This window comes from Hylobates moloch, unplaced genomic scaffold, assembly GCF_009828535.3.
Source record: "Hylobates moloch isolate HMO894 unplaced genomic scaffold, HMol_V3 SCAFFOLD_19, whole genome shotgun sequence".
Lineage (NCBI taxonomy): Eukaryota > Metazoa > Chordata > Mammalia > Primates > Hylobatidae > Hylobates > Hylobates moloch.
Genome location: NW_026652294.1, coordinates 22,846,174 through 22,869,538, shown reverse-complemented (window position 1 = coordinate 22,869,538; position 23,365 = coordinate 22,846,174). Strand labels below are relative to the sequence as shown.

The following is a 23,365-nucleotide window of genomic DNA, read 5'->3' as shown; positions in this document are numbered from 1 at the left end:
GTTACCTCACAGTAGTCGTTGCCGGTAGCGGGTGTGGGGGCGCAAGCAGTGCAGGGCGGCCTCTCCCCCACCCCTCAGCCCGGGCCCGGGCTCGGCCCCCCCACTCCCTCCGCTTCGCACTCCCGTCGGGTACGAGGGCCGTCGTGGCCGCCGTCGCCACGGGTCCCAATGGAGCCGCCGAATCTCTATCCGGTGAAGCTCTACGTGTACGACCTGTCCAAAGGCCTGGCCCGGCGGCTCAGCCCCATCATGCTGGGTGAGGGGGAAGGGGCCAGGTGGGCAGGAGGGAGGGAGCCAGGCCAGAGGGTGGCGGCTGGCTGAGGTGGGGAGACTTGGGCCACGACTCACGGGGAGACACATGGCCCAGAGGATGGAAGAAAAGCCGAGTGGAGAAGAGAGTGTTCTGAAGTTTGGGCCATCTGAGCCCCGCTTTAGCCTCGCAGATACCATCCTCACGTTTGAATTCAAGGGGAAGGGATGGAGGAGTCCTGCCTCCACCTTGCAGGGGGCTCGGGCAGAAACCGAGCCCTCGAGAGCCCCTTCGACGAGGGTGTGGGGTAAAACAGCGCTGGATCCCGGCGGGTTCCCTGCCTCGCTCGGGTAGCCCGGTGCACTCCTGCCTCCTTGGCGCGGTGTAGGAAAGGTGAGGATGCCTGCCGCGCGGTGCCCCTGGTGGTGACAGAGACACTGCGGAGGTCGGGTGACCCTCGGAGAACCTTGCCTCAATGCCAAAAGGAAGCTTCCTTTGCAGTCCCAGGGATAGGTGGGATGGGGGAGATAGAGCTGCCTAGGGACCCAACCATCGCCCCCAGGTAGGTCAAGTCAGGACAAGAGGAGCCCCGAACTCCAGAATTCACCAAGCAGTCTTCTCCCCACAGTTTCTAAGTTAATTGCTTTTGCTCAAATGGCAAGAAAGCAGTCTTGGGGGAAGTTTGGATGAGGTTGTGTGAATAAGGATTAGTAAAGAAAGTATTTCGGTTGTGCTCCATTAAACTACTTAACTGGCAGGAGAAAAACCAGCCCTCATTCAGTGACGATCACACCTCATTTCAACTTAAATACAAGAATGTCTTGTGTAACACAGGAATTGTCAGGTTTGTAATTTCGGGTAACAATGAGCAGGAAAGAATTCAAATAATTGAAAATTGAAGCTTTGACAGCATCCATTTGAATGGCTAGTTTTTCCTGGCTTCTGTAGAGACATTCGCGAATGATTTAGTTCATCTCTGTGAGACGAGGGGGAAGAGGTCAAGTAAGCGAGGCAACTTTTGAGGGCATCCTTCAATGTCCTTGAGTTTCTAATATGTCGTAGTGAATTGAACTTAATCTCACAACCGTGGGCCCATGAGTTGTTTCTATATTTGGCTTCACATCAAAATCATCTAGGGTGCTTGTTAAAAATGCAGATACCCTCATTTCCAACATATATTGTTAAATGAGATTAGGAAAAAACAAGGTTAGAGCAGCTCTTTAAATATGCAAATCAAAGGATATATATGTGCTTGCTTAGGCAAATAATTATCCGTAAGGATACACAAGAAATTGATAACAGCAGTAGCTTATGGAAAGGGGAACTTGATGCCAGGGGAACAGGAGTAGAAGAGAAACTGCTGTAAACTGTTTCTTACCTCTGGACCTGTGTGTTACATGCACATAATATCTATTTAAAATGAGAAAATTTTAATTATATGGATTCTAGAGCTTTACTTCACAAATACTAAATCAGAATCTCCTGGAGTTTTGGTCCAAAAATCTGTATTTTTAATGAGCTTATTGGCTAATTCTTATGTAGCCAACCCATTATTTGACAGGGGTTTGGGCCTAGATAACCAGTTGTTAAAATGATTAAGGCACATCTGAAAGCAAAACTTACAAAGTCACTGAGGAAGCTGTTACTCATTAATAGATTACATCAGTCAAGTGTTTTTGTTTTGTTTTGTTTTGTTTTTGAGACGGAGTCTCACTCTGTCGCCCAGGCTGGAGTGCAGTGGTGCGATCTAGGCTCACTGCAAGCTCCGCCTCCCGGGTTCACGCCATTCTTCTGCCTCAGCCTCCCGAGTAGCTGGGACTACAGGCGACCACCACACCCGACTAATTTTTTGTATTTTTAGTATAGATGGGGTTTCACTGTGTTAGCCAGGATGGTCTCGATCTCCTGACCTTGTGATCCGCCCACCTTGGCCTCCCAAAGTGCTGGGATTATAGGCGTGAGCCACCACGCCCAGCCCACATCAGTCAAGTTTTAACTAAACGTCTTGGAATGGAGCCATTTGTTTGTTTTTTTATCACAGTGAGGAATCAGATATTTCCTATACCCCAAGTAAAACCTCCCCCTTTACACTGGGTATTTTTTATCCTATTACCTAATAATTATTGGGCAGCTGAAAGGGGCCTTAGGAGTCATTATTTCATTCATTCAGCAGATATTTATTGAGCGTCTGCTGTATGCTAGTCAACGTGTTAAGGTAAATGAGGTTGATATAATGAACAAAGATGTTCGTTGCCATCATTGCCATCATGAAGCTATCTAGTGGGGAAGACATTAAAAATAAATACATAAACAAATAATTAGTTACAAATTGCATAAGTGCCTTCTGCACAGGAAGCACACTGGGTGCTGTGATAGAAAATAACAAGAGAGACCTTTTTTTTTTTTTTGAGACGAGTCTTGCTCTGTTGCCCAGGCTGGAGTGCAGTGGGGTGATCTCAGCTCACTGCAACCTCTGTCTCCCAGGTTCAAGTGATTCTCCTGCCTCAGCCTCCAGAGTAGCTGGGATTACAGGCGCATGCCACCACACCTGGCTAATTTTTATATTTTTAGTAGAGACGGGGTTTCACCATGTTTGCCAGGGTGGTCTTGAACTCCTGACCTCAAGTGATCCGCCCGCCTCAGCCTCCCAAAGTGCTAGGATTACAGGCATGAGCCACTGCACCCAGTGAAGAGACCTATTTTAAATAAGGGTATCAAGGGTAGTGACTTTGAAACTGGGAATTTAGGATGAGGAAGAAGTAGCCACGGAGGGTAATAAGGGAGTTACAGTGTTCCAGATAGGAGAAAGATCAACCTGCCAAAGCCCTGAGACAGGAAAGAGTCTGGCCTGATACTGGAGATGAAAGAAGGCTTTTGTGGAGTGTAGTGGGTGAAGGGGAAAGTGCTATAACTGAAGATGGAGTAATAGACCTGCCCCCTTCCCACTCCCCGCCCTTTTATATAGATGTGAAGTCCTGGAAGGCCTCAGCCAAACATGGGAACATCACCCATTCATTGGGCACATCAGATTCTGATCTGAGGAAATCACCTTGTGTGCTAATCTACTTCTCTCTTCTCTACCTCTTTTTTCCATATTGCTTTTATACCTTCTGCAAAATTAATGAAGAAAGAGTTAGCAAAGCTAGTAGTCATTACTTTCTAGAGTTGAAAACTTAAGGAAAATAGGCATGGTCTTACTGGTTCATCCCATTCAGACACCACTAATCTTGAAGTTGGGTATGTCCCAGTTCTATAAGTAGCCATATATTGATTTCCCATTCCTAAATATATTTGAACCTTTAAAAAATCAATTTGTTTCCTGATTTTTATGATGAATTCTAAAAGTATGTTAATAGCCAGTATTTATTGAGAGCTTACCATGTGTCAGACCCTTTTTTTCTGAGTACTTTGCGTGCATTATAATCCTCACCACAACTTTGTGAGATAGGTCCTGTTATTGCCTCCATTTTCTTGATTGAAGAACCTGAGAAGTAGAGTGTTAAGGAATTTGCCCCAGGTCCCAGAGCTACTAGGTGGTAGAGCTGGGTTATGAACACAGGCAGTCTGACTTCCAGAGCTCGCGTTCTCTGTCATTTTGAGATACCACCTCTAATGTGTAATACGTTCCTTTATAATTGAAGTAAAGTAGATGCCTTCCTGAAGTTTGTAAAGGCATCCTTTGCCAAATGTTTCAAATTTGGATGAGAAAAAAAGCTGGGTTCAATGTGTATGTGCCACTTATAATCTAGATTTATGATCATGCCTCTTAGCCTCCATTTTCCCAAATTAAATCCATGTGATCTCATCTGCAGTACCCTCTCAGGCTTCAGTTATGTCAGTTCTCCAATGGGAGACCTCATCTAGCTCTGTCGCAGTTCAGGATTGGACTAGATAAAGCCCAAGGTAATTCGCCTTTCCTGAAGCAATGTAAATTCCGTAGTTTTACCCTGTCCTGTTTTCAGCCTCCTAGAACTGCCTCAAGTGAAGGCATTACTGTTCTATAGCTTTTCATTCACTATGAAAAATGGTCCCAAAATTATCTTCAGCATTCTAATTGAGCAGATAGCCTCATTGCACTTTTTTCATAGTCACTGATTGCCTAAAATAATTTGCTATTATAATTGTCCTTCAGTTCCTCCTCTTAATAATTTTGGCTGCTCTTTAAGTTTCTTGACCTCTTTTTGTGCCAGAGTACATGCAGGAGTGTGTGTGTGTGTTTTAATTGTGGTAAGAAGTACTTTGTATTTGTTTATTATTTTCTGATCGGAAGTTTCGTGTACGTGCATCACGTTTATTTTTCTTTACAAGCCCATTTCAAAACTGTTTTCAGATTTAAAGATTTGGAGACATAGAATATGTACATTTCTTGGCAGAATGCATTCTAATGGATATTAGAGATTTTACACTATACTCAATTCTTTACTTCATTTTGTAGTACAAATAGTAATGAAATAAAAGATATGATGTGAACTCTGTCCTCCAGGAGTTTTTCTTTTTTGAGGCCGAGTTTCACTCTTGTTGCCCAGGCTGAAGTGTAATGACACGATCTCGGCTCACTGCAACCTCCGCCTCCTGGGTTCAAGCAGTTCTCCTGCCTCAGCCTCCCAAGGAGCTGGGATTACAGACATGTGCCACCATACCTGGCTAATTTTTCTATTTTTAATAGAGACTGGGTTTCACCATGTTGGTCAGGCTGGTCTCGAACTCCTGATCTCAGGCGATCCACCTGCCTTAGCCTCCCAAAATGCTGAACAAACCCCCCTCCCAAAGTAAGGCATGAGCCACCATGCCCAGTACAGGAGTTTTTCTTAAAATATTATTTTCCTTTAAATAATGAAGATAACTTTTGATAACAATATAAAACAGATTATGATTAGGTGCCAAAGTGAGTGAGTGGTGCAGGAATTATGTTAGGCTTTGAAATAAGAGAGGCCATGGTGAGCTGAGCATGTCAGAAAGGCTTTGGCAAGAGCCTGGAGCTCCTGGAGGGCAAGGACTCTGTCCCCTTCCTTTATGTCCCCAGTGGCCTGTTGGAGCAGGTGTTCAGTAAGTATTGATTATAGAAATGATTGAGACTTGAACTTAAGCTTGAAGATTAACTAAAATTTATTCAAATCTGAGAGAGGTTTTTTCTGTTTTAATGCCATCTATTGTGCTTTGTTTTTGGTTTTTGTTCACTGTGTGAACTGTTTTATACTCATCTAATGAATTAATTTAATAATCATGCAATTTCTTTAGGGCAAAATGGAAAGGAATATGGCTTACAAGGCCCTGTGTGATTCTGCTTTTTTAAATTTTATTTATTTATTTATTTATTTTGAGACAGAGTCTTGCTGTGTGCCCACGCTGGAGTGCAGTGGTGCGTGCCTCCGAGGTTCACGCCATTCTCCTGCCTCAACCTGCCGAGTAGCTGGGATTACAGGCACCCACCACCATGCCCGGCTAATTTTTTTTTTTTTTTTTTTTGTATTTTTAGTAGAGACGGGGTTTCACCGTGTTAGCCAGGATGGTCTCGATCTCCTGACCTCGTGATCCTTCCGCCTCGGCCTCCCAAAGTGCTGGCATTACAGGCTTGAGCCACCGCGCCCGGCCTGTGTTTTTTTTTTAGAAGAGATGGGGTTTCACCATGTTAGCCAGGATAGACTCAATCTCCTGACCTCGTGATCCGCCTGCCTCGGCCTCCAAAAGTGCTGGGATTACAGGCGTGAGCCACTGCACCCGGCCTGACCAGTGGTTTTCAAATGCTCTTTAGCTGTGAAACTTTTCCTTGAAATGAAATCTTCTGCAGATATGCATGTGGAAAACAGGTGAAAAGGAACTTGTTAAAACAAAAAAAACAAGGCTGGGTGAGGTGGCTTATGCCTGTAATCCCAGCACTCTGGGAGGCCAAGGAGGGTGGATCACCTGAGGTCAGGAGTTTAAGACCAGCCTGGCCAAGATGGTGAAACCCCATCTCTACTAAAAACACAAAAATTAACTGGGCACGGTGGCAGGTGCCTGTAATCCCAGCTACTTGGGAGGCTGAGGCAGGAGAATCGCTTGAACCCAGGAGACGGAGGTTGCAGTGAGCCAAGATCGCGCCACTGCACTCCAGCCTGGGAAACAAAGTGAGACTCTGTCTCAAAAGGAAAAAAGAAAGGATGTAAATTCACTCAATTCATTTTTAATGTTATTGTTGGCTTCAAGTGTTTGGTGGATGAATGAATAAGTGAAAGGATGAGGCCGGGCGCGGTGGCTCACGCTTGTAATCCCAGCACTTTGGGAGGCCGAGGTGGGCGGATCACGAGGTCAGGAGATCGAGACTACGGTGAAACCCCGTCTCTACTAAAAATACAAAAAATTAGCCGGGCGTGGTGGCGGGCGCTTGTAGTCCCAGCTACTCGGAGAGGCTGAGGCAGGAGAATGGCATGAACCCGGGAGGCAGAGCTTGCAGTGAGCCAAGATCGTGCCACTGCACTCCAGCCTGGGTGGCAGAGCGAGACTCCATCTCAAAAAAAAAAAAAAAAAAAAAAAGAATGAATAGGCTGGGTGCAGTGGTTAACACCTGTAATCCCTGCACTTTGGGAGGCTGAGGCAGGTAGATCACAAGGTCAGGAGTTTGAGACCAGCCTGGCCAGCATGGAGAAACCCCGTCTCTACTAAAAATACAAAAAATTAGCTGGGCATGGTGGCGCACTCCTGTAATCCCAGCTACTCGGGAGGCTGAGGCAGGAGAATTGCTTGAACCCGGGAGGCGGGGGTTGTAGTGAGCCATGATTGCACCGCTGCACCCCAGCCTGGGCAACAGAGCGAAACTCCGTCTTAAAAAAAAAAGAATGAATAAATAAGGGGATCTTTTTTCTATAATCCCTATCTCCACTCCATGAATGGATGAGATCCTAAGTGTACCTTGATGCAGTTGAATAGGAAGTGTGGCGTGTAGGTTACAGGCAAATTCAGTGATGATACAAAGGATATAAAGGAGAATGAAGTAGGGTTTATATCCTGCAACTTTTGAGTTGTTTTTCAGGTGTAAAATAACTGAGGCCCCTCTCCAAAAACCTGTTTAGTAGGAATGGGTTTGAGCTGATTATACATCCATACCTGCCAGCTGTACTCCTGGGTCAGTGAGCATGCGCATCTGAGAAGACAGCAGTAGACTGGGAGTGCAGTATGCCAGGGTGGCAGAGTCATTTCAATAACAAGCCAGGCAGCCCAGATTGGGGTCAGGAACTTTGTCCTCGATAGCACTGTGTGTCAACCGACAGAGCTAACTAAACAGAACAGCTCATCTCAACAGATGTTCATGTCACATCTCAGGTCCAGGTCCTTTGCTAGGTGCTGGAGTTACAAAGATGCATAAGAAACTGTCCTGGTTATTGAGGCAACCGTAGTCTTAACTGGGGAGAAGGACACGTGAATAGTTTCAATACCAGGGTACTATGAGAACAGCTATAAAACTTTCAAATTATAAACCCTAGAAGAAATGAGTTAGCCTTTATTGGGCATGTATTATGTCCCAGACCCTGTGTTAGGCATGTGTCATGTATCATCTCCTTTAATCCTGGAAATGTTATGAGGCAGGCACTGTTATTATGCTTTTTTTTACAGAATAGGAAACTGTAGTTTAAACAGTGCATCCAATAGAACTTTCTGCAGTGATGGAAATGTTCTAGATCTGCACTGCCCAATAAGTAACCACTAGTCACATGTGGCTATTGAATACCTAAAATGTGGTTAGTGGAACTGAGGGACTGAATTTGTGCATTTATTTAATTTAAATAGCCACATGTGGTCAGTGGCTACCATATTGGACAGCTCAGGCTTAGTGTTCTCAGCCTCTGCAGTGTTCTCTGTGATCTGGTCCTCCATTACCTCTGGTCATCTTCTACTTCCCCTCCTCACCCATTCTAGCTTCACTAGCCTCCTTACAGGCCTTCAGATAAACCTGGCATGTCATTGCCCCTGCATCCCTCTTTCCCTTGCCTCCTTTAAATCTTGGCTCAAAGTTGGGCCTGGTGGCGCACGCCTGGAGGTGGGAGGATCACTTGAGCCCAGGAGTTCAAGTCCAGGCTTGACAACATAGGGAGACCCCATCTCAAAAAAAAAAAAAAAAAAAAAAAAATAGGCCTGGGTGGTACACATATAGTCTCAGCAACTGGGAAGCTGAAGTGGGAGGATCACTTGAGCCTGGGAGGTCAAGGCTGCAATGAGCTTTGATCGCGTTACTGCACTCCAGCCTGAGTAGCAGAGCAAGACCCTGTCTCAAAAAAAAAAAAAAAAAAAAAAAAATCTTCACTCAAATGTCATATTCTCAAAGAGGCCCACCCTGATCATCCCTGAAACTCCCTTAACCTACTCTTTTTTTTTTTTTTTTTTTTTTTTTTGAGACAAGAGTTTTGTTCTTGTCACCCAGACTGGAGTGCAGTGGTGCAATCGCGGCTCACTGCAATACCTCCCGGGTTCAAGTGATTCTTCTGTCTCAGCCTCCCAAGTAGCTGGAATTACAGGTGTGTGCCACCATGCCTGGCTAATTTTTGTACTTTTAGTAGAGATGGGGTTTCACCATGTTGGCCAGGCTGGTCTCGAACTCCTGACCTCAGGTGATCCGCCCGCCTTTGCCTCCCAAAGTGCTCGGATTACAGGCGTGAGCCACTACACCCAGACCCCCTTAAACTACTCTTGTTCGTTCTATATCATTCACTATTGCTAACATGTTATGACTTATTATCATTATTATTATTGACTGTCCCCTCCCCCCACCTAGAAAGTGTCATGAAGGAGGTTTTTGTTTACTGATGTATCCCTAGTGCCAAGGATAGTGCCTGGAAGGTGGCAGTCACTCAATAAACATTAGTTCACCGTTTCAGCCAGTAGGATTCATACCCAACCTGTCTACACCAGAACCTGTGTTCTTATTCACTATACTGTACTTCTTCCTTGTAAATGTAGCATTCCTCACAAAGTAAATGAGAAAAGCTTCATTTGAAAGGAACAGGGGCCAGGCGCGGTAGCTCACGCCTGTAATCCCGGCACTTTGGGTGGCCGAGGCGGGCGGATCACGAGGTCAGGAGTTCAAGACCAGCCTGGCCAACATGGTGAAACCCCATGTCTACTAAAAATAGAAAAATTAGGCCGGGCGCGGTGGCTCACGCTTGTAATCCCAGCACTTTGGGAGGCCGAGGCGGGCGGATCACGAGGTCAGGAGATCGAGACCACGGTGAAACCCCGTCTCTACTAAAAATACAAAAAAATTAGCCGGGCGTGGTGGCGGGCGCCTGTAGTCCCAGCTACTTGGAGAGGCTGAGGCAGGGGGATTGGGTTGAGTGGCTGCGGCTGCTGTTTCCGTGGGCTTGTGTTGGCCACTGCACCTCGGGCCGGGTCGTCGAGTGAGACCGCCTCTCAAAAAAAAAAAAAAAGAAAAATTAGCCAGGCGTGGTGGTGAGTGCCTGTAGTCCCAGCTACTTAGGAGGCTGAGGCAGGAGAATCACTTGAACCTGGGAGGCAGAGGTTGCAGTGAGCCAAGATCACGCCATCGTACTCCAGCCTGGGCGACAGAGCGAGACTCCGTCTCAGGAAAAAAAAAAAAAAGAAAGGAACAGGTAAGAGAAAGCAGGTATCCTTAATCTTCTCTCCAGTTTCACTGAATTATTAAATGTCTTCAAGTAAATAAACAAATTGCAGCCTTTTAAACAGCTGATTTATAAATGACAGTTCAGAAGGGCACATCAGCTCTATTTAAAATGCAGTGTTAGGCCACATAGAGTGGCTCACACCTGTAATCCCAGTACTTTGGGAGGCTGAGGAGGGCAGATCTCCTGAGGTCAGGAGTTCGAGACCAGCCTGGGCAACATGGTGAAACCCAATCTCTACTAAAAATACAGAAATTAGCTGGGCATGGTGGCGCACACCTGTAATCCCAGCCTGTACTTGGGAGGCTGAGGCACCAGAATCACTTGAGCCCAGGAGGCGGAGGTTGCAGTGAGCCAAGATCATGCCACTGCACTCCAACCTGGACAATAGAGTGAGACTCTGTCTCAAGAAAAGGAATGTTAGTCTCCCCATTTTACATATAGTAAACAGGAAAGAGGAGATTTAGTATCTTATAGCCCAGTGGAACCCAGGGTTTGAAGATGCTCGTCCTAAATGGATTACCACTCCCCCTTTGGCATCCAGTCTGGTTCTCATCAACCACTGTGAAATTTCACCTCAGTTTGGATAAGGTCAGAACCTGCCTCACATTCTCTAGGGTGCTATCCCCAGAAACCCCTGGCTAGGATCCCTCTATCCACTTGTGTTCTTTTTTTTTTTTTTTGAGATGGAGTTTTGCTCTTTTCACCCAGGCTGGAGTACAATGGCGCCATCTCAGCTCATCACAACCTCCGCCTCCTGGGTTCAAGTGATTCTCCTGCCTCAGCCTCCCAAGTAGCTGGGATTACATGCGCCTGCCACCACGCCCAGCTAATTTTTGTATTTTTAGTATAGACGGGGTTTCATCATGTTGGCCAGGCTGATCTCAAACTCCTGACCTCAGGTGATCCACCACGCCCGGCCCACTTGTGGTCTTCCAGGCCAGAGCAGCAGATCTCTTGGTGAAAAGCAGACTGATCTCTGGAATTGGAACAGAGGCAGAAGTACTCCGCTACATTTCATTTTCTTGTTATTCCATTTAGCCTGGGAACACTAACAGCAAAGAATGGAATTTTACATGTAAAATAGATATAGCATTTCATATTAATTTGCTGGATGTTGAAATCTGTTCTTAGATTTTACTTACCAATACTGAAGTAGAATTTTTTTTTTTTTTTTGAGACAGAGTCTCACCCGGTCGCCCAGGCTGGAGTACAGTGGCATGATCTCAGCTCACTGCAACCTCCGCATCCCACGTTCAAACGATTTTCCTGCCTCAGCCTCCTGAGTAGCTGGGATTACAGGTGCCTGCCACCATACCCAGCTAATTTTTGTGTTTTTAGTAGAGACAGGGTTTCACCATGTTGGTCAGGCTGGTCTTGAACTCCTGACCTGTGATCCGCCTGCCTCAGCCTCTCAAAGTGCTGAGCCACCATACCTGGTCTTTTTTTTTTTTTTTTTTTTTTTTTTAAGATAGAGATTCACTCTTGTCGCCCAGGCTGGAGTGCAATGGCGCAATCTCGGCTCACTGCAACCTCTGCCTCCTGGGTTCAGGTGATTCTCCTGCCTCAGCCTCCTGAGTAGCTGGGACTATAGGCATGCACTACCATGCCCGGCTAATTTTGTATTTTTAGTAGAAACGGGGTTGTTGACCAGGCTGGTCTCAAACTCCTGACCTCATGTGATCTGCCCGCCTTGGCCTCCCAAAGTGCTGGGATTACAGGTGTGAGCCACCACACCTGGCCTATTTTTTATTTTATTTGCGACAGAGTCTCATTCTGTTGCCCAGGCTAGAGTACAGTGGCGCAATCTTGGCTCACTGCCTCCCAAGTTCAAGCAATTCTCGTGCCTCAGCCTCCTGAGTAGCTGGGACTACAGGCACATGCCACCACACCCAGAGAGTTTTTTTTATTTTATTTTTAGTAAAGACAGGATTTCTCTGTTGGCCAGGCTGGTCTTGAACTCCTGGCTTCAAGTAATCCGCCTGCCTCAGCCTCCCAAAGTGTGGGGATTACAGGGGTGGGCCACTGTGACATGTCTGAAGTAAAGTTTATTTTTATCTTGTGGAAGTCTTTACCCTTTTCCCCAAGGAGGTCATTGTACCTAATAAGAGCTTCCATTTATCAGACATCTGTATATCACATACTGTGAAGCATTCTACACATTAACATTACCAGTCACAGCAACTCCGAATTGGAGAAACAGACTTAAACAGGCTGGGTAAACTTGCCCAAGATCCACCACTAGGAAGTGGAAAATCCAGGATCTGAACCCATGTGGTCCCCTTAACTATCTCTGAGGATGCTATGCCGAGTGTGTGGTGGCTCATGCCTGTAATCCTAGCACTTTGGGAGGCTGAGGCAGGTGGATCACTTGAGGCGAGGAGTTTGAGACCAGCCTGGCCAACATGGCAAAATCCTGTCTCTACTAAAAATACAAAAATTAGCTGGGCTTGGTGGTGCATGCCTGTAATCCCAGCTACTTGGGAAGCTGAGGCATGAAAATCACTTGAACCCGGGGGGGCAGAGGTTGCAATGAGCCGAGATCACGTCACTTCACTTCAGCCTGGGCAACAGAGAGACTCTGTCTCTAAAAAAAAGAAAGTCACAGGGCAAACAGCGAAGGTAGCAGTTAACAATCAGTAATCTCCCATGTCGCCATTTGAAGTGATAAGCAGGAGTGAGTGAGTGATGTTTGCTGACACTCCACATCTTTCAATGCCCTTCCTCTGCCTCCTGAGCACTGCTGTAGAGTATCTCCCATGGACTCTTGTGATTGTGATGAGCTCCTTACCCTGGTCTGCTTGGTCTGCTCTCTTCCCTCCAATTCATCTGCTATCCCACAACTACAGTTATCTTTTCCGAACATGGATCTGATCAAGGCACTCTCCAGCCTCACAGCCTCTTTGAGTCCAGCCCTGCCCGCTTTGCTGGCCATCCTGTTGGCTGCTCCTCCCCTTGGCACCATCACTGCCACCTTTCTTCACTCTGCCCTGCAGGCTTTAGACTTCACAGCCATGCATGTGCACGTCTTGTTCTCTCCCACAGAAATTTCCATCCCTGCCCTTACTTGGCATTGGTAATGGAAGCTCACAAAAGTAGTTTATTATATTTAGCACCTTATTTTTACCACTATGATACAGCGTATTAGCATTTTGTTTTAGTTAATTATTTGTGTGTCTCAGTCCATTTGACTTTGAGCTTCTCAAAGGCAGGAAAGTGATATGTTCCTATTTGCATTTCCACACCTAACATTGTTTCTGGCACATAGAGGTAGAATAACAGTGCCTTATTTGAATGGATAGCATTTGCAAAGTTTTATCCTATCAGTTTCTGAAGGATTTCACCTCAACGAAGAAATGAGTAATAACATTCATTGTATTATTATAGTCTTACTGTACGTGAGACAGAGAAGTTAAAAAGGCATAGCTGAATTGACCCCAAAGAGGAAAGAATAGCAGACATAAAACTGGGGTACCTTTATACTAGTGTTTTTAATCTTGCATTCTGATAAAAGACTCTCATTACTTTTCAACTTACTTACACTTACACTCTGTCACAACCTAAAGACCTTACTGGAGGGGACTTGCACTCCTAGAAAGTCCCTCAAAAGGTTTATGACAGGTTACCCTGGGTTTAAGTGATGTCGTGAATTTACCAAGGCTGAGGGGCCACTTATTCTAGTCCCAAGTGGCTAAATCTCTTCTTCTCTCCACAGGGAAACAACTGGAAGGCATCTGGTAAGTTGGGTGGGTCTCCTTACTTTGACTAGTTTTGAAACAAGGCAGCACTCTATGCATTTCAGGTTCTAGTCTGTGGCTTCCAGCAAGAAACCTAGCTCTCCATGCTATAAATCTTCAAGCCCTAAAGCAGTGCTTCTCTTCAGGAGTTCTTTTGCTCTCTCACCCTGGGACATTTGGCCATGTCCAGAGATATTTTTGGTGTCATACAGGGAGGAGGATGCTCCTGGCATCTTGTGGATAGAGGCAGGGATGCTACTCAACAGCCTAGAATGCACAGGACAGCCCCGCACAACAAAGAACTACCCAGCCTCAAATGTCAATAGTGCCAAGATTGAGAAGCCCTGATCTGTGGTATTTATCATATTCATACCTTTGGTTTGTTGGTTTTATAAGACTGGTCCCCACAGTCCTATCCTTGGGCAGAAATTATCTTCATTGCATTATGGTGTTTGCTTTTTCTCAAAGTTTAAGTTTTCTGGCTCACTGTGTCTCTCTCTGTGTGACAGGCACACATCCATAGTTGTGCACAAGGATGAGTTCTTCTTCGGCAGTGGTGGTATCTCCAGCTGCCCCCCGGTAAGTGTCTTCCCCTACACTCTGTCCTGCAGTCTCAGGTTCCTGGGGGCTCCTGTAGACCAGGAGCTTTGCTTCTACTGTGGACTTCTGGCATTGTTCCTCAAAGCCGCCTGAAGACTCGGCTCAATAAAACCTTTCCCAGACACCTCAGCCAGTTCCTCTCCTCTCTGTTCCCATGGCACGTGTGGGTCCTTCTGTCTCACAGAGAGCATGTTATGGTGAAATGAGCTGTTTCTGGTTCTCCACAGGGAACTGTGTAAGCTCCTTGCGAGCTGAGACCTTCCATCTCCGTCCCCTGCACAGTGTCCGGCTCATCCTAGGAACGCAACTGATGTTAAGCTGAATGATGAGGGCTCTGAGAAGCATCAAGAGTTGCCCAAACTTAAACAGCCAATAAGTGACACCAGTCCTAGAACCCAGGATTATCACACTAAAGCCCACACCCTTTTCCGAAAATTTCTTTTTTTTTTTTTTTTTGAGATGGAGTCTCACTCCATCGCCCAGACTGAAGTGCAGTGGCGTGATCTCGGCTCACTGCAAGCTCCGCCTCCCCGGTTCACGCCATTCTCCTGCTTCAGCCTCCTAAGTAGCTTGGATTACAGGTGCCCGCCACTACACCCAGCTAATTTTTTGTATATTTTAGTATACACGGTGTTTCAGCATGTTGGCCAGACTGATCTCAAACTCCTGACCTCGTGATTAGCCCTCCTCGGCCTCCCATAGTGCTGGGATTACAGGCGTGAGCCACAGCACCCGGCCTTTTCCAAAAATTTCTATCAGCTATCCAAGTGTTGTCACAGTAGGTGCTCAAGCAATGGCCAAGCAGCCATTCATTTTGGTTGTGTGTTTGTTTTTGCTATATCCTACAGGAAGGATTTTCTTTTCTTGAGACAGGGTCTTGCTCTGTCACCCAGGCCAGAAATGCAGTGGCGCAGTCTTGCTTACTGCAGCCTCCACCTCTCAGGCTCAGTGAATCCTCCCACCTCAGCCACCTGAGTGGCTAGGACTCAGCACCAACACGCCCTGCTATTTTTTTCTATTTTTTTAGAGATAGGATCTCCCTATGTTGCCCAGACTGATCTCAAACTCCTGGGCTCAAGCAATCCCCTGCATAAGCCAGAATTCTCCCATTGCTTTTAGAATAAAAGCCAGAAAGCTCAGCATGGCCTCCCAGGACCTACCTGATCTGGTCTCTGACTCTGACTCTGGCCAGCCTTTTAGGTTGTTCCCTCCCAACCCTCACTCTCTTCTCATTGTTTGAACACACCATAGACATTGAAACCTGCACTCTGACATCAGTACACCTTCTTGATCCTTCACCTGGTTATGCCTCTCCATCCTTCAGATTTGAGTTGTGTCACTTTCTCAGGCAAGTCTTCCCTGACCCCTCAGACCGGGAAGGTCTCCTGTCATAATGTACTGTTGGCATTCTGTACTTTTCCAGCATGCCCTTAATTGCAGCTCATAATTATATACTGGTTTATGGGATTTTTCAGTCTCCCTTCCCTGCTAGGCTAAGCTTCTTAGGGGCAAGAATCTCATCTATTTTGTCCACACCACAGCCCCAGTGCCTAGCATAAGGCCTGACACACAATAAGTTCTCAATCCATATTTGTTATATGAGTGAATAAGAGGGGTCAAAGAGTGACCTTTTAGTTTCTTACAACTCTGAGATAATTGTTCTCTGCCTACCATGGCTATCTTGCTCACCATGCTTTCCTCAGTGCCCAAAACAATGTCAGCTATGTAGGAGGTGCTCAGTGGCTATGAATGAATGATCTTTTCGGGGAGATCTGCTCTGGAGTGTTATCCCTTCCCTGTTCTCCCTGCTGATCCCGTTGCTTCCCCAGTGGCTGGTTTCCCCACTCAACCTCAGTCTCTCCTTCAGTCTTCTCTGGCAGTCTGTTAACCACATGGCTGAGGGTTTTCTGTAGGCCTTTTGGGAGCCATTAACTCCCTTGCCCTATGATGGTGATAGGGCAAGGATTAAGCTCACAGATCCAAAAAGAATTGAATTATGGAAATATCTGCCAGCCTGCCAGATTTCTCACATCGTTTTTCCATTATAACACGGGATATCAAGTATGTCATAAGAAAAACTGACTGCATACTTTATGCAAATAGGCATGGAGAGATGGCGGGCGAAGTGTGAGCCATTTCTATCGTCCTGTTCTGTCCTCATGATGAGACATACTGGGGACAAAAGTAGACTTCAGATTCTGGGTTTCTCTTTCTCAGCTGAGTAAGTGGACAGCATCAGGAGTCAGAGCTGCAAGAGAATCAGCTTCCCAGGCCCCCCGCCCACCCCAGAAACAAGAAGTCCGACTCCTAACCATGCTGCCAGCACATGGCAATGAAAAGTGACCAGAAAGCTCTAAGCCAAGCTTGTCCAACCTGCAGCCTGTGAGCCATACGCAGCCCAGGACAGCTTTGAAAGTGGCCTGACATGAATTTGTAAAGTTTCTTAAAACATGAGCTTTTTTTTTTTTTTAAGCTCATCAGCTATCATTAGCGTTAGTGTATTTCGTGTGTGACCCAAGACCATTCTTCTTCCCAGTGTGCCTCAGGGAAGCCAAAGGAGTGGACACCCATGCTTCTAAGCCATTGCATCCTTGATACAAATAGCGAATAGCATTCTTCATCTGCCCAGGGTGCTCTGCAAGTTAAATATGAAGTCAGGCTGGGCACAGTAGCTCACACCTGTGATCTCAGCACTTTGGGAGGCCGAGGTGGGTGGATCACTTAAAGGTCAGGAGTTTGAGACCAGCCTGACCAACATGGTGAAACCCCGTATCTACTAAAAATACAAAAAATTATCTGGGCATGGTGGCAGGCACCTGTAATCTCAGCTACTTGGGAGGCTGAGGCAAGAGAATCACTTGAACCCGGGAGGCGGAGGTTGCAGTGAGCTGAGATTGTACTCCAGCCTGGGTGACGAGAGAAATTCCGTCTCAAAAAAAAAAGTCAGAACAGAGTGTTTGTGGTCTACTGTGGGAAGCCACATTAAAACATTCAGTGGAGATGGTAATTTAATACTTTCTTTGGGTTGGTTCTTTTAGGGAGGGACATTGCTTGGGCCCCCAGACTCTGTGGTTGATGTGGGGAGTACAGAAGTCACAGAAGAAATCTTTCTGGAGTACCTCTCCTCCCTGGGGGAGTCGCTGTTCCGGTGAGTGGAGACGGGTGGTGGTTAGTTGTGTCTGTCTCCCCAACTAGATAATAACCCTTTGAGGCAGCTGCCATGTCATATCATCCTTATCACTCAGTACAAGGCCTGGCCCAGTTTTTTGCTGAATTAACATGAAGAAAAGGCAGTTATGCTACAAAAAGCTCTAAGTTGTTCTGATACAGATATTCCTTCAAACATACTTTCTGCTGAAATTTTTAGAGGAAATAAGGGCTTTTCATTCCTTCTGATTAAAATCAGCAAGTGCTGTTCTCAACCTGTATTGGCCAAGTTTGCAGAAGGAAAAACAGGGTTTGCGGAAGGGTTGGGATGAAATATAAACTTGAGCAGATTTTCTCTTAAAGAGGCTTTAGTCAGTTTCAGTAAGGGGGTAAACTCTAACACCAGAGCTCTGCTTTCGTGAATGTAAAGATTCTCCTGAAACTGCGTAGGAGCCATGTCTTTTCAATTTCTCCTTCCCTTAATAATCAGTTATTAATGGCCAGAATGGCAAATAAGCAGTGCTTTTCTGGTGTATGAGAGGGGGGAAATCGCAGTCCTCACACTGAGCTGTGCTCACCATTCCACTGCCTAGCTTGAGTTATTCCACATAGACGCTTGCTGGTTTCTCATATATGTTCTGCAAACCTTTCAATGTACAGAGGTGAGGCCTACAACCTCTTTGAACACAACTGTAACACCTTCAGCAACGAAGTGGCACAGTTCCTGACTGGGCGGAAGATTCCTTCTTACATCACAGACCTGCCCTCTGAAGTTCTCTCCACGTAAGTGTGGCCTCTGTCCCTGCCCCTGCCTTGGCCAACGTTGAAAATCCCCATTCACTGTCAGTGCCCTTCCTCTGGCCCCCATCTGCCCTCCCAACCAGGTGGGCCTGCCCTGATGGCAGGTTCTAACACAGAAGGCTGCCATTCTCTCCACCCACTGATGCGCGCCTGTATTACCTCCACCTTCAGAGCTAGACCAGCTCTGCCCTGGCTTAAGTGCAACCGCAGAACTTAGAAACCCACTTGATACTGGCTTCAGTACTTGCACAAAATTCTGGCGTCTGTCCTTCCCATTGTACTCGAAGCATGCCACTCCCCAGAAGCACCCAGTTAAAATGCAGTATTAGACAAGCAGAGAGGGGGTCAGAAAAGTAGTAGGGGGGCTTGTTTTGTAGCTGTTGATTTGCCTGTCTTCCACTGCACCATGAGCTCTTTGACTCCCTCAACGACTATGTTCTACTTGCCCTCATGTATTACAGCACAATCTTCAACAGATGTTTTCTTCAAGAACACTCTGCAGCCCTTTCTCTCCTCATGTGGCCCAAGCCTTGGAAAAGCCTTGCAGGCCATCATCCAAGCAGTATACCCCGAAAGGACACAACACCCGCAAAGCCATCTTACCTCCTCCCTCCCCTTGCCGTTGATTGCATTCAGGCAGCCTCTGCTCATTCCAGGACCGTGTCTATTTGCTTATTCTGACTCAGTTTCTCCTGAACTATGGCCTTATTTAACAGAGATCCTGGCAGGTTTCGCAGGCCCAGCAAGGTGGGCTGTTTTTTATACCTGAGGAAGCACCTCCCAGGAAGAGTTTGCATAGGAAACAAGGCTGCTGTGGCAGGCTGGTGAGGAGCCCCAGTCTGCCAGCCCTGGCCCTGCCTTCCTATCATTCGATGAGTTTGCAGTCCCACAGCTCTGCTGAGGCATCTAGGTTATGGGGCCCTGACCAAACTGGAGTAGCCAGAACGTTCTTGCTGTTATTATTTGATGGGTGGAGTTCCTGGAATTGTCTGAATTAGGGTTGATATTTCTAGGTTTAATCTGTCTATACTTTGGAGTACTTCATTCCTTTAAACTTGGAGATGATTTTCAAAAATGGCAGTATCCACTAAAGAAAAAGCCAGTGACTTAAAAGTTTTTGGGCAACCTTATTTATGGTTGTCGTAATCATGGAAAATCTCCAAACTCCAGTATTTGTAGTGTTTTTTCCATCTGTTACTATGAGAGCAAACTAGGAGCCCTTTAGAAAGGCATTAATGGCTGGGCCCAGAGGCTTATGCCTGTAATCCCAGCACTTTGGGAGGCCGAGGCAGGCAGATCACTAGGTCAGGAGTTTGAGACCAGCCAGGCCAACATGGTGAAACCCCATCTGTACTAAAAATAAAAAATTAGCCAGGCATGGTGGCACACGCCTGTAATCCCAGCTACTTAGGAGGCTGAGGCAGGAGAATTGCTTGAACCTGGGAGGCAGAGGTTGCAGTGAGCCGAGATCAAGCCATTGCACTCCAGCTCTAGGCTAGAGGTAGACTGTCTCGGGGTGAAAGAAAAGCATTAATACTGGCAACCTAGCATTTGACATTTTTCCTGAATATTCCCTGTATTCCCTGGCAGACCTCCGTTCCTGAAAAAAATCCAGTTATTTGCTGTCCTCACCCCTTTGTCTTCTTTTTCATATCCTTCTTCTTTTGCCTCAATTTCCTTGCTTAAATTTGATATTTTCCTTGCTCACAAGAATTAAAGACACAAGCACATAGAGCACAGAAAGTTCTAGTTCTCTGTATGTAGCCAGCCTACTCAAACCACAGCTAACCAGGCTCTAGAGGTGAGGCCCTGAGGAGGGAACCCCAGGAATAAAAATACAGAGCAGGCTATTTCGGAGATGCCCTCCAAGAACACTGGTGTGTGAGGCAGGTGGGAAACTTACGTGAGGTGACGAAGTGCTCTTTCCTTCTCTGATGGTGCTGCTGCTGCTGCCACCAGCGCCCACTCCTCCTCCCTACCCGTGGGCAGTGCAGGGTGTGTGACAGCAGGCCACATCCCAGAGCCAACTCCTCTCATGTCTCTGTTTCCTTGCAGGCCTTTTGGACAGGCACTTCGGCCCCTCCTGGACTCCATTCAGATCCAGCCTCCGGGAGGTAGCTCCGTGGGCAGACCCAACGGCCAGAGCTAACAGGACTGCCTGGGACCGCCCTGCCTCACCAGGGTTTTCCTTTTTAAACAAAACAAACCCTACCAGATTTCTATTTTATAATTTTACATCAGAGCTAACAACCAGGGGACGGCTTTTTAAATTTCCCGGGGAAGGAGACCGTCAGGCCGCATGTAGACAATGCTGCTAAGAAACAGAACAAAATGCCACCCCTTCTAATAGTATTATACTAATTTATTAAGGTTGTCTTGTCTGTGCGTTCACTTTGGACGCTGTTTCCTAAGCGTCCTCCACACTGGAGAAAGGGAGGGGCTTTGTTTAAACAGAAAGCGAGTCAGTTTGTGGAAGCCCCAACCTAGAACTCTTTCCAGAGAATACTCACGCTCTACCCAAGTTGCCAACACCTGTGGGACCCAGGTGAGTTTTAGAACATCCGTGACCCGGAAACAGTTACTCTAGTGTTAAATGAACCAAAGGATTTGGTGCACATGGGACCAGTTTCAGGATGACTAACCTAACCTAAGTGAGCTCTTTAGCCACAACCCTCCTCACCTTTCCTCCCTTACCCCAAGCAAGGCCAGTGCTGGAGCAGCCATTGCCTCAGGATCAAGGGAGTAACAGCAAGTATCAGGCCGGAGAAAACAGGATAAAGCCATTCCTCCTTCTACCTAGATGGATTGCCAATCTTCTGCCATCAATTTTGGGAAACCTGCCTTGGTGCCCCCGAGGCTGCTTTTCCTCAGCATAGCTGACATGTCATAGTGGGTGAGGTCTGGGCGGGAGCAGTAGAAGCCGAGGCCTTTTTTCTGCAAGTAATGATGTAGGTTATTTGCAGTCTCTGTAACCACCATCCAGGCCAGTATGCAGTATTTAGCTGGGGACCAAGGGACAGGATTCCCTGCTCTAAGAAAATACCTTTTTTTAAATTATTATTATTTTTTGAGATGGAGTCTCGCTTTGTCACCCAGGCTGGAGTGCAGTGGCATGATCTCGGCTCACTGCAACCTCCGCCTCCCAGGTTCAAGCGGTTCTCCTGCCTCAGCCTCCCGAGTAGCTGGGATTACAGGTGTGTGCCACCACACCAGGCTAATTTTTGTATTTTCAGTAGAGACAGGGTTTCACCACGTTGGCCAGGCTGGTCTGGAACTCCTGACCTCAGGTGATGCACCTCCCTTGGCCTCCCAAAGTGCTGGGATTACAGGTGTGAGCCACCGTGCCCTGCCGGAAAATACCTTTGATGTGGAAAGAATAATGATGTGAGGCCGGGCACAGTGGCTCACGCCTATAATCCCAGCACTTTGGGAGGCCGAGGCAGGCAGATCACTTGAGGTCAGGACTTCAAGACCAGCCTGGCCAACATGGTGAAACCTCGTCTCTACTAAAAATACAAAATTAGCCGTGCATGGTGGCACATGCCTGTAGTCCCAGCTACTCGAGAGGCTGAGGCAGGAGAATCGCTTGAACCCTCCGGGGAGGCAGAGATTACAATGAGCCGAGATTGTACCAGTGCACTCCAGCCTGGGCGACAGAGTGAGACTCCATCTCAAAAAAATAAAATAATGAAGTGGAATCAAGGTGGCAAGAAAATTTAGAATCGTTTCTGATAGGGACTTTCCCTTATCCTAAATGTGTTTTGAAGGCACACATTATTTCCGTTGTCATTCTGACTTTAGAAAGGCAGGTTGGGGCATGAGTGGGCATTTTCCTAATGACTTGCTGCTAGGAGTTTATAGGCAGGGAACAGTCTGGGAGTCTCTAATCCAGAGAGACTTTCAGATTCCCTCTCTTCACGTGAACCTCCATTAGTTAGATTTTGGGAAAGTGTGAAGAAGGGACTCAGAGCTGCCAGGTACCCGAGTCAGTTCTAACATCCTTGGGCCCCTTCTGCCACAACTTCTTGCCACTTCACAGACTTGAATTATGTTGCTTCTTCCTGGAAGTCTGGCCTGCAGCAGGGGCCTTTCCTCTCCAAAAAGCTGCTGCTCATTTCTGGCCCCATCTGCTGCTATCTTTGCCATTAGCCATCACAGTTTGGCATCATCAGAGTCTCAGCTAGAGGAGATGTCATTCTGCCTTAGTGTTTGCCTGCGACCTGACCAGAGGCATGACCAACTGGGATGTCAAGTGACATTTGGGAACTTGTAGAGGCCAAATGAGTGAAAGTTTAATTCTTCTCAAGACCCACTGATTTGCCAGTGTGCATGGAAATAATAGATTAGAGCAGAAACTAGCAGGGACTGTTGTATTATCGTGATCTACTAGCAGAATTGGGCCCAAAGAGAAAGAATTTCTGAGGCTGGGTTTCTTCTGGGAGGGTAGCAGGTTGGTCTTGGCCAGTGCTCTCTTTCCCACCAGCGTTGTTCCCTTTTCCAGCTTGCCTGGCCCGGCTCTGTCTTCCAGGCTCCTGCTCCAGACCCCTCTGCCTGGGGTCTCCCCTCCATCCAGGGGGTTCTGGGCATCACAGGTCCTTTTTTTCCTTTCTCCTCTCCCAGATCCAGTTTCAACTGGTTTGCTTCTCCCAGCAGGCACCCTTAGGCCCAGGAGCAGCTCCCGAGAGAATTTGAGTCACTCATTTCCTTGAACAGCACCCCCCTTTACACTAGCAGCCATTTGTGCCATTGCCTGTGCCCTAGGGTTTGTGGGGAGAGATGGAGGGATCAGTGAGCAGTTTTCCCAGAGCTCCATGAGAAAGCAAGCTCTCTCTCCCCTGATGGGAGCCCCACTGTCACTAACTGTAAACTCAGGCTCAGGCTTCAACTGCCTACCCCCATCCTCACATTTCTGTTTGTCCCAGCACCTCAGGAGCATTCTCATTATGGCCGGCTAACTCCGCCTGGATGTGAACAGGCAAGCAGAGTGGGAAATGAGTCATGTACTTGTATTGCACAGTGGACACCTCTAGAGGTCCATTGGTTTAAAGGGATAGGGAAGGAGGAGGGATGAGACCATCACCCCCTCCCAGAAGTAAATCTGGTATCTGAGTTTTCTTTATGCCCTTGAGTCAAACTAATAACTGTGTCTAGTACGGAGGTGTTTGCTGGTTTTCTTCGGTGTTTTTTCTAATGCAATAAACTCATTTCTGCCTGCTGCA

The 23,365-nt window shown here is 46.9% G+C and overlaps 1 protein-coding gene across 1 annotated transcript; it reads left to right on the top strand.

The window, feature by feature from the left end:
• The first annotated feature begins 22 nt into the window (after window positions 1–22).
• Window positions 23–23,365, top strand: DESI1 (desumoylating isopeptidase 1). Its single transcript, XM_032139077.2, has 6 exons — window positions 23–256; window positions 13,577–13,598; window positions 14,108–14,177; window positions 17,237–17,346; window positions 18,006–18,128; window positions 20,202–23,365. Exons 1-6 carry the CDS (start codon window positions 169–171, stop codon window positions 20,293–20,295), a joined length of 507 nt encoding a protein of 168 aa, XP_031994968.1. The 5' UTR covers window positions 23–168; the 3' UTR covers window positions 20,296–23,365.

Excerpts from the sequence above, each read along its gene's own strand:
- DESI1 (XM_032139077.2), top strand. The coding sequence starts at position 169 with ATGGAGCCGCCGAATCTCTATCCGGTGAAGCTCTACGTGTACGACCTG. Across the intron at positions 14,178-17,236 it reads GTATCTCCAGCTGCCCCCCG|GGAGGGACATTGCTTGGGCC; the intron begins GTAAGTGTCTTC and ends TGGTTCTTTTAG. Across the intron at positions 18,129-20,201 it reads CCCTCTGAAGTTCTCTCCAC|GCCTTTTGGACAGGCACTTC; the intron begins GTAAGTGTGGCC and ends GTTTCCTTGCAG.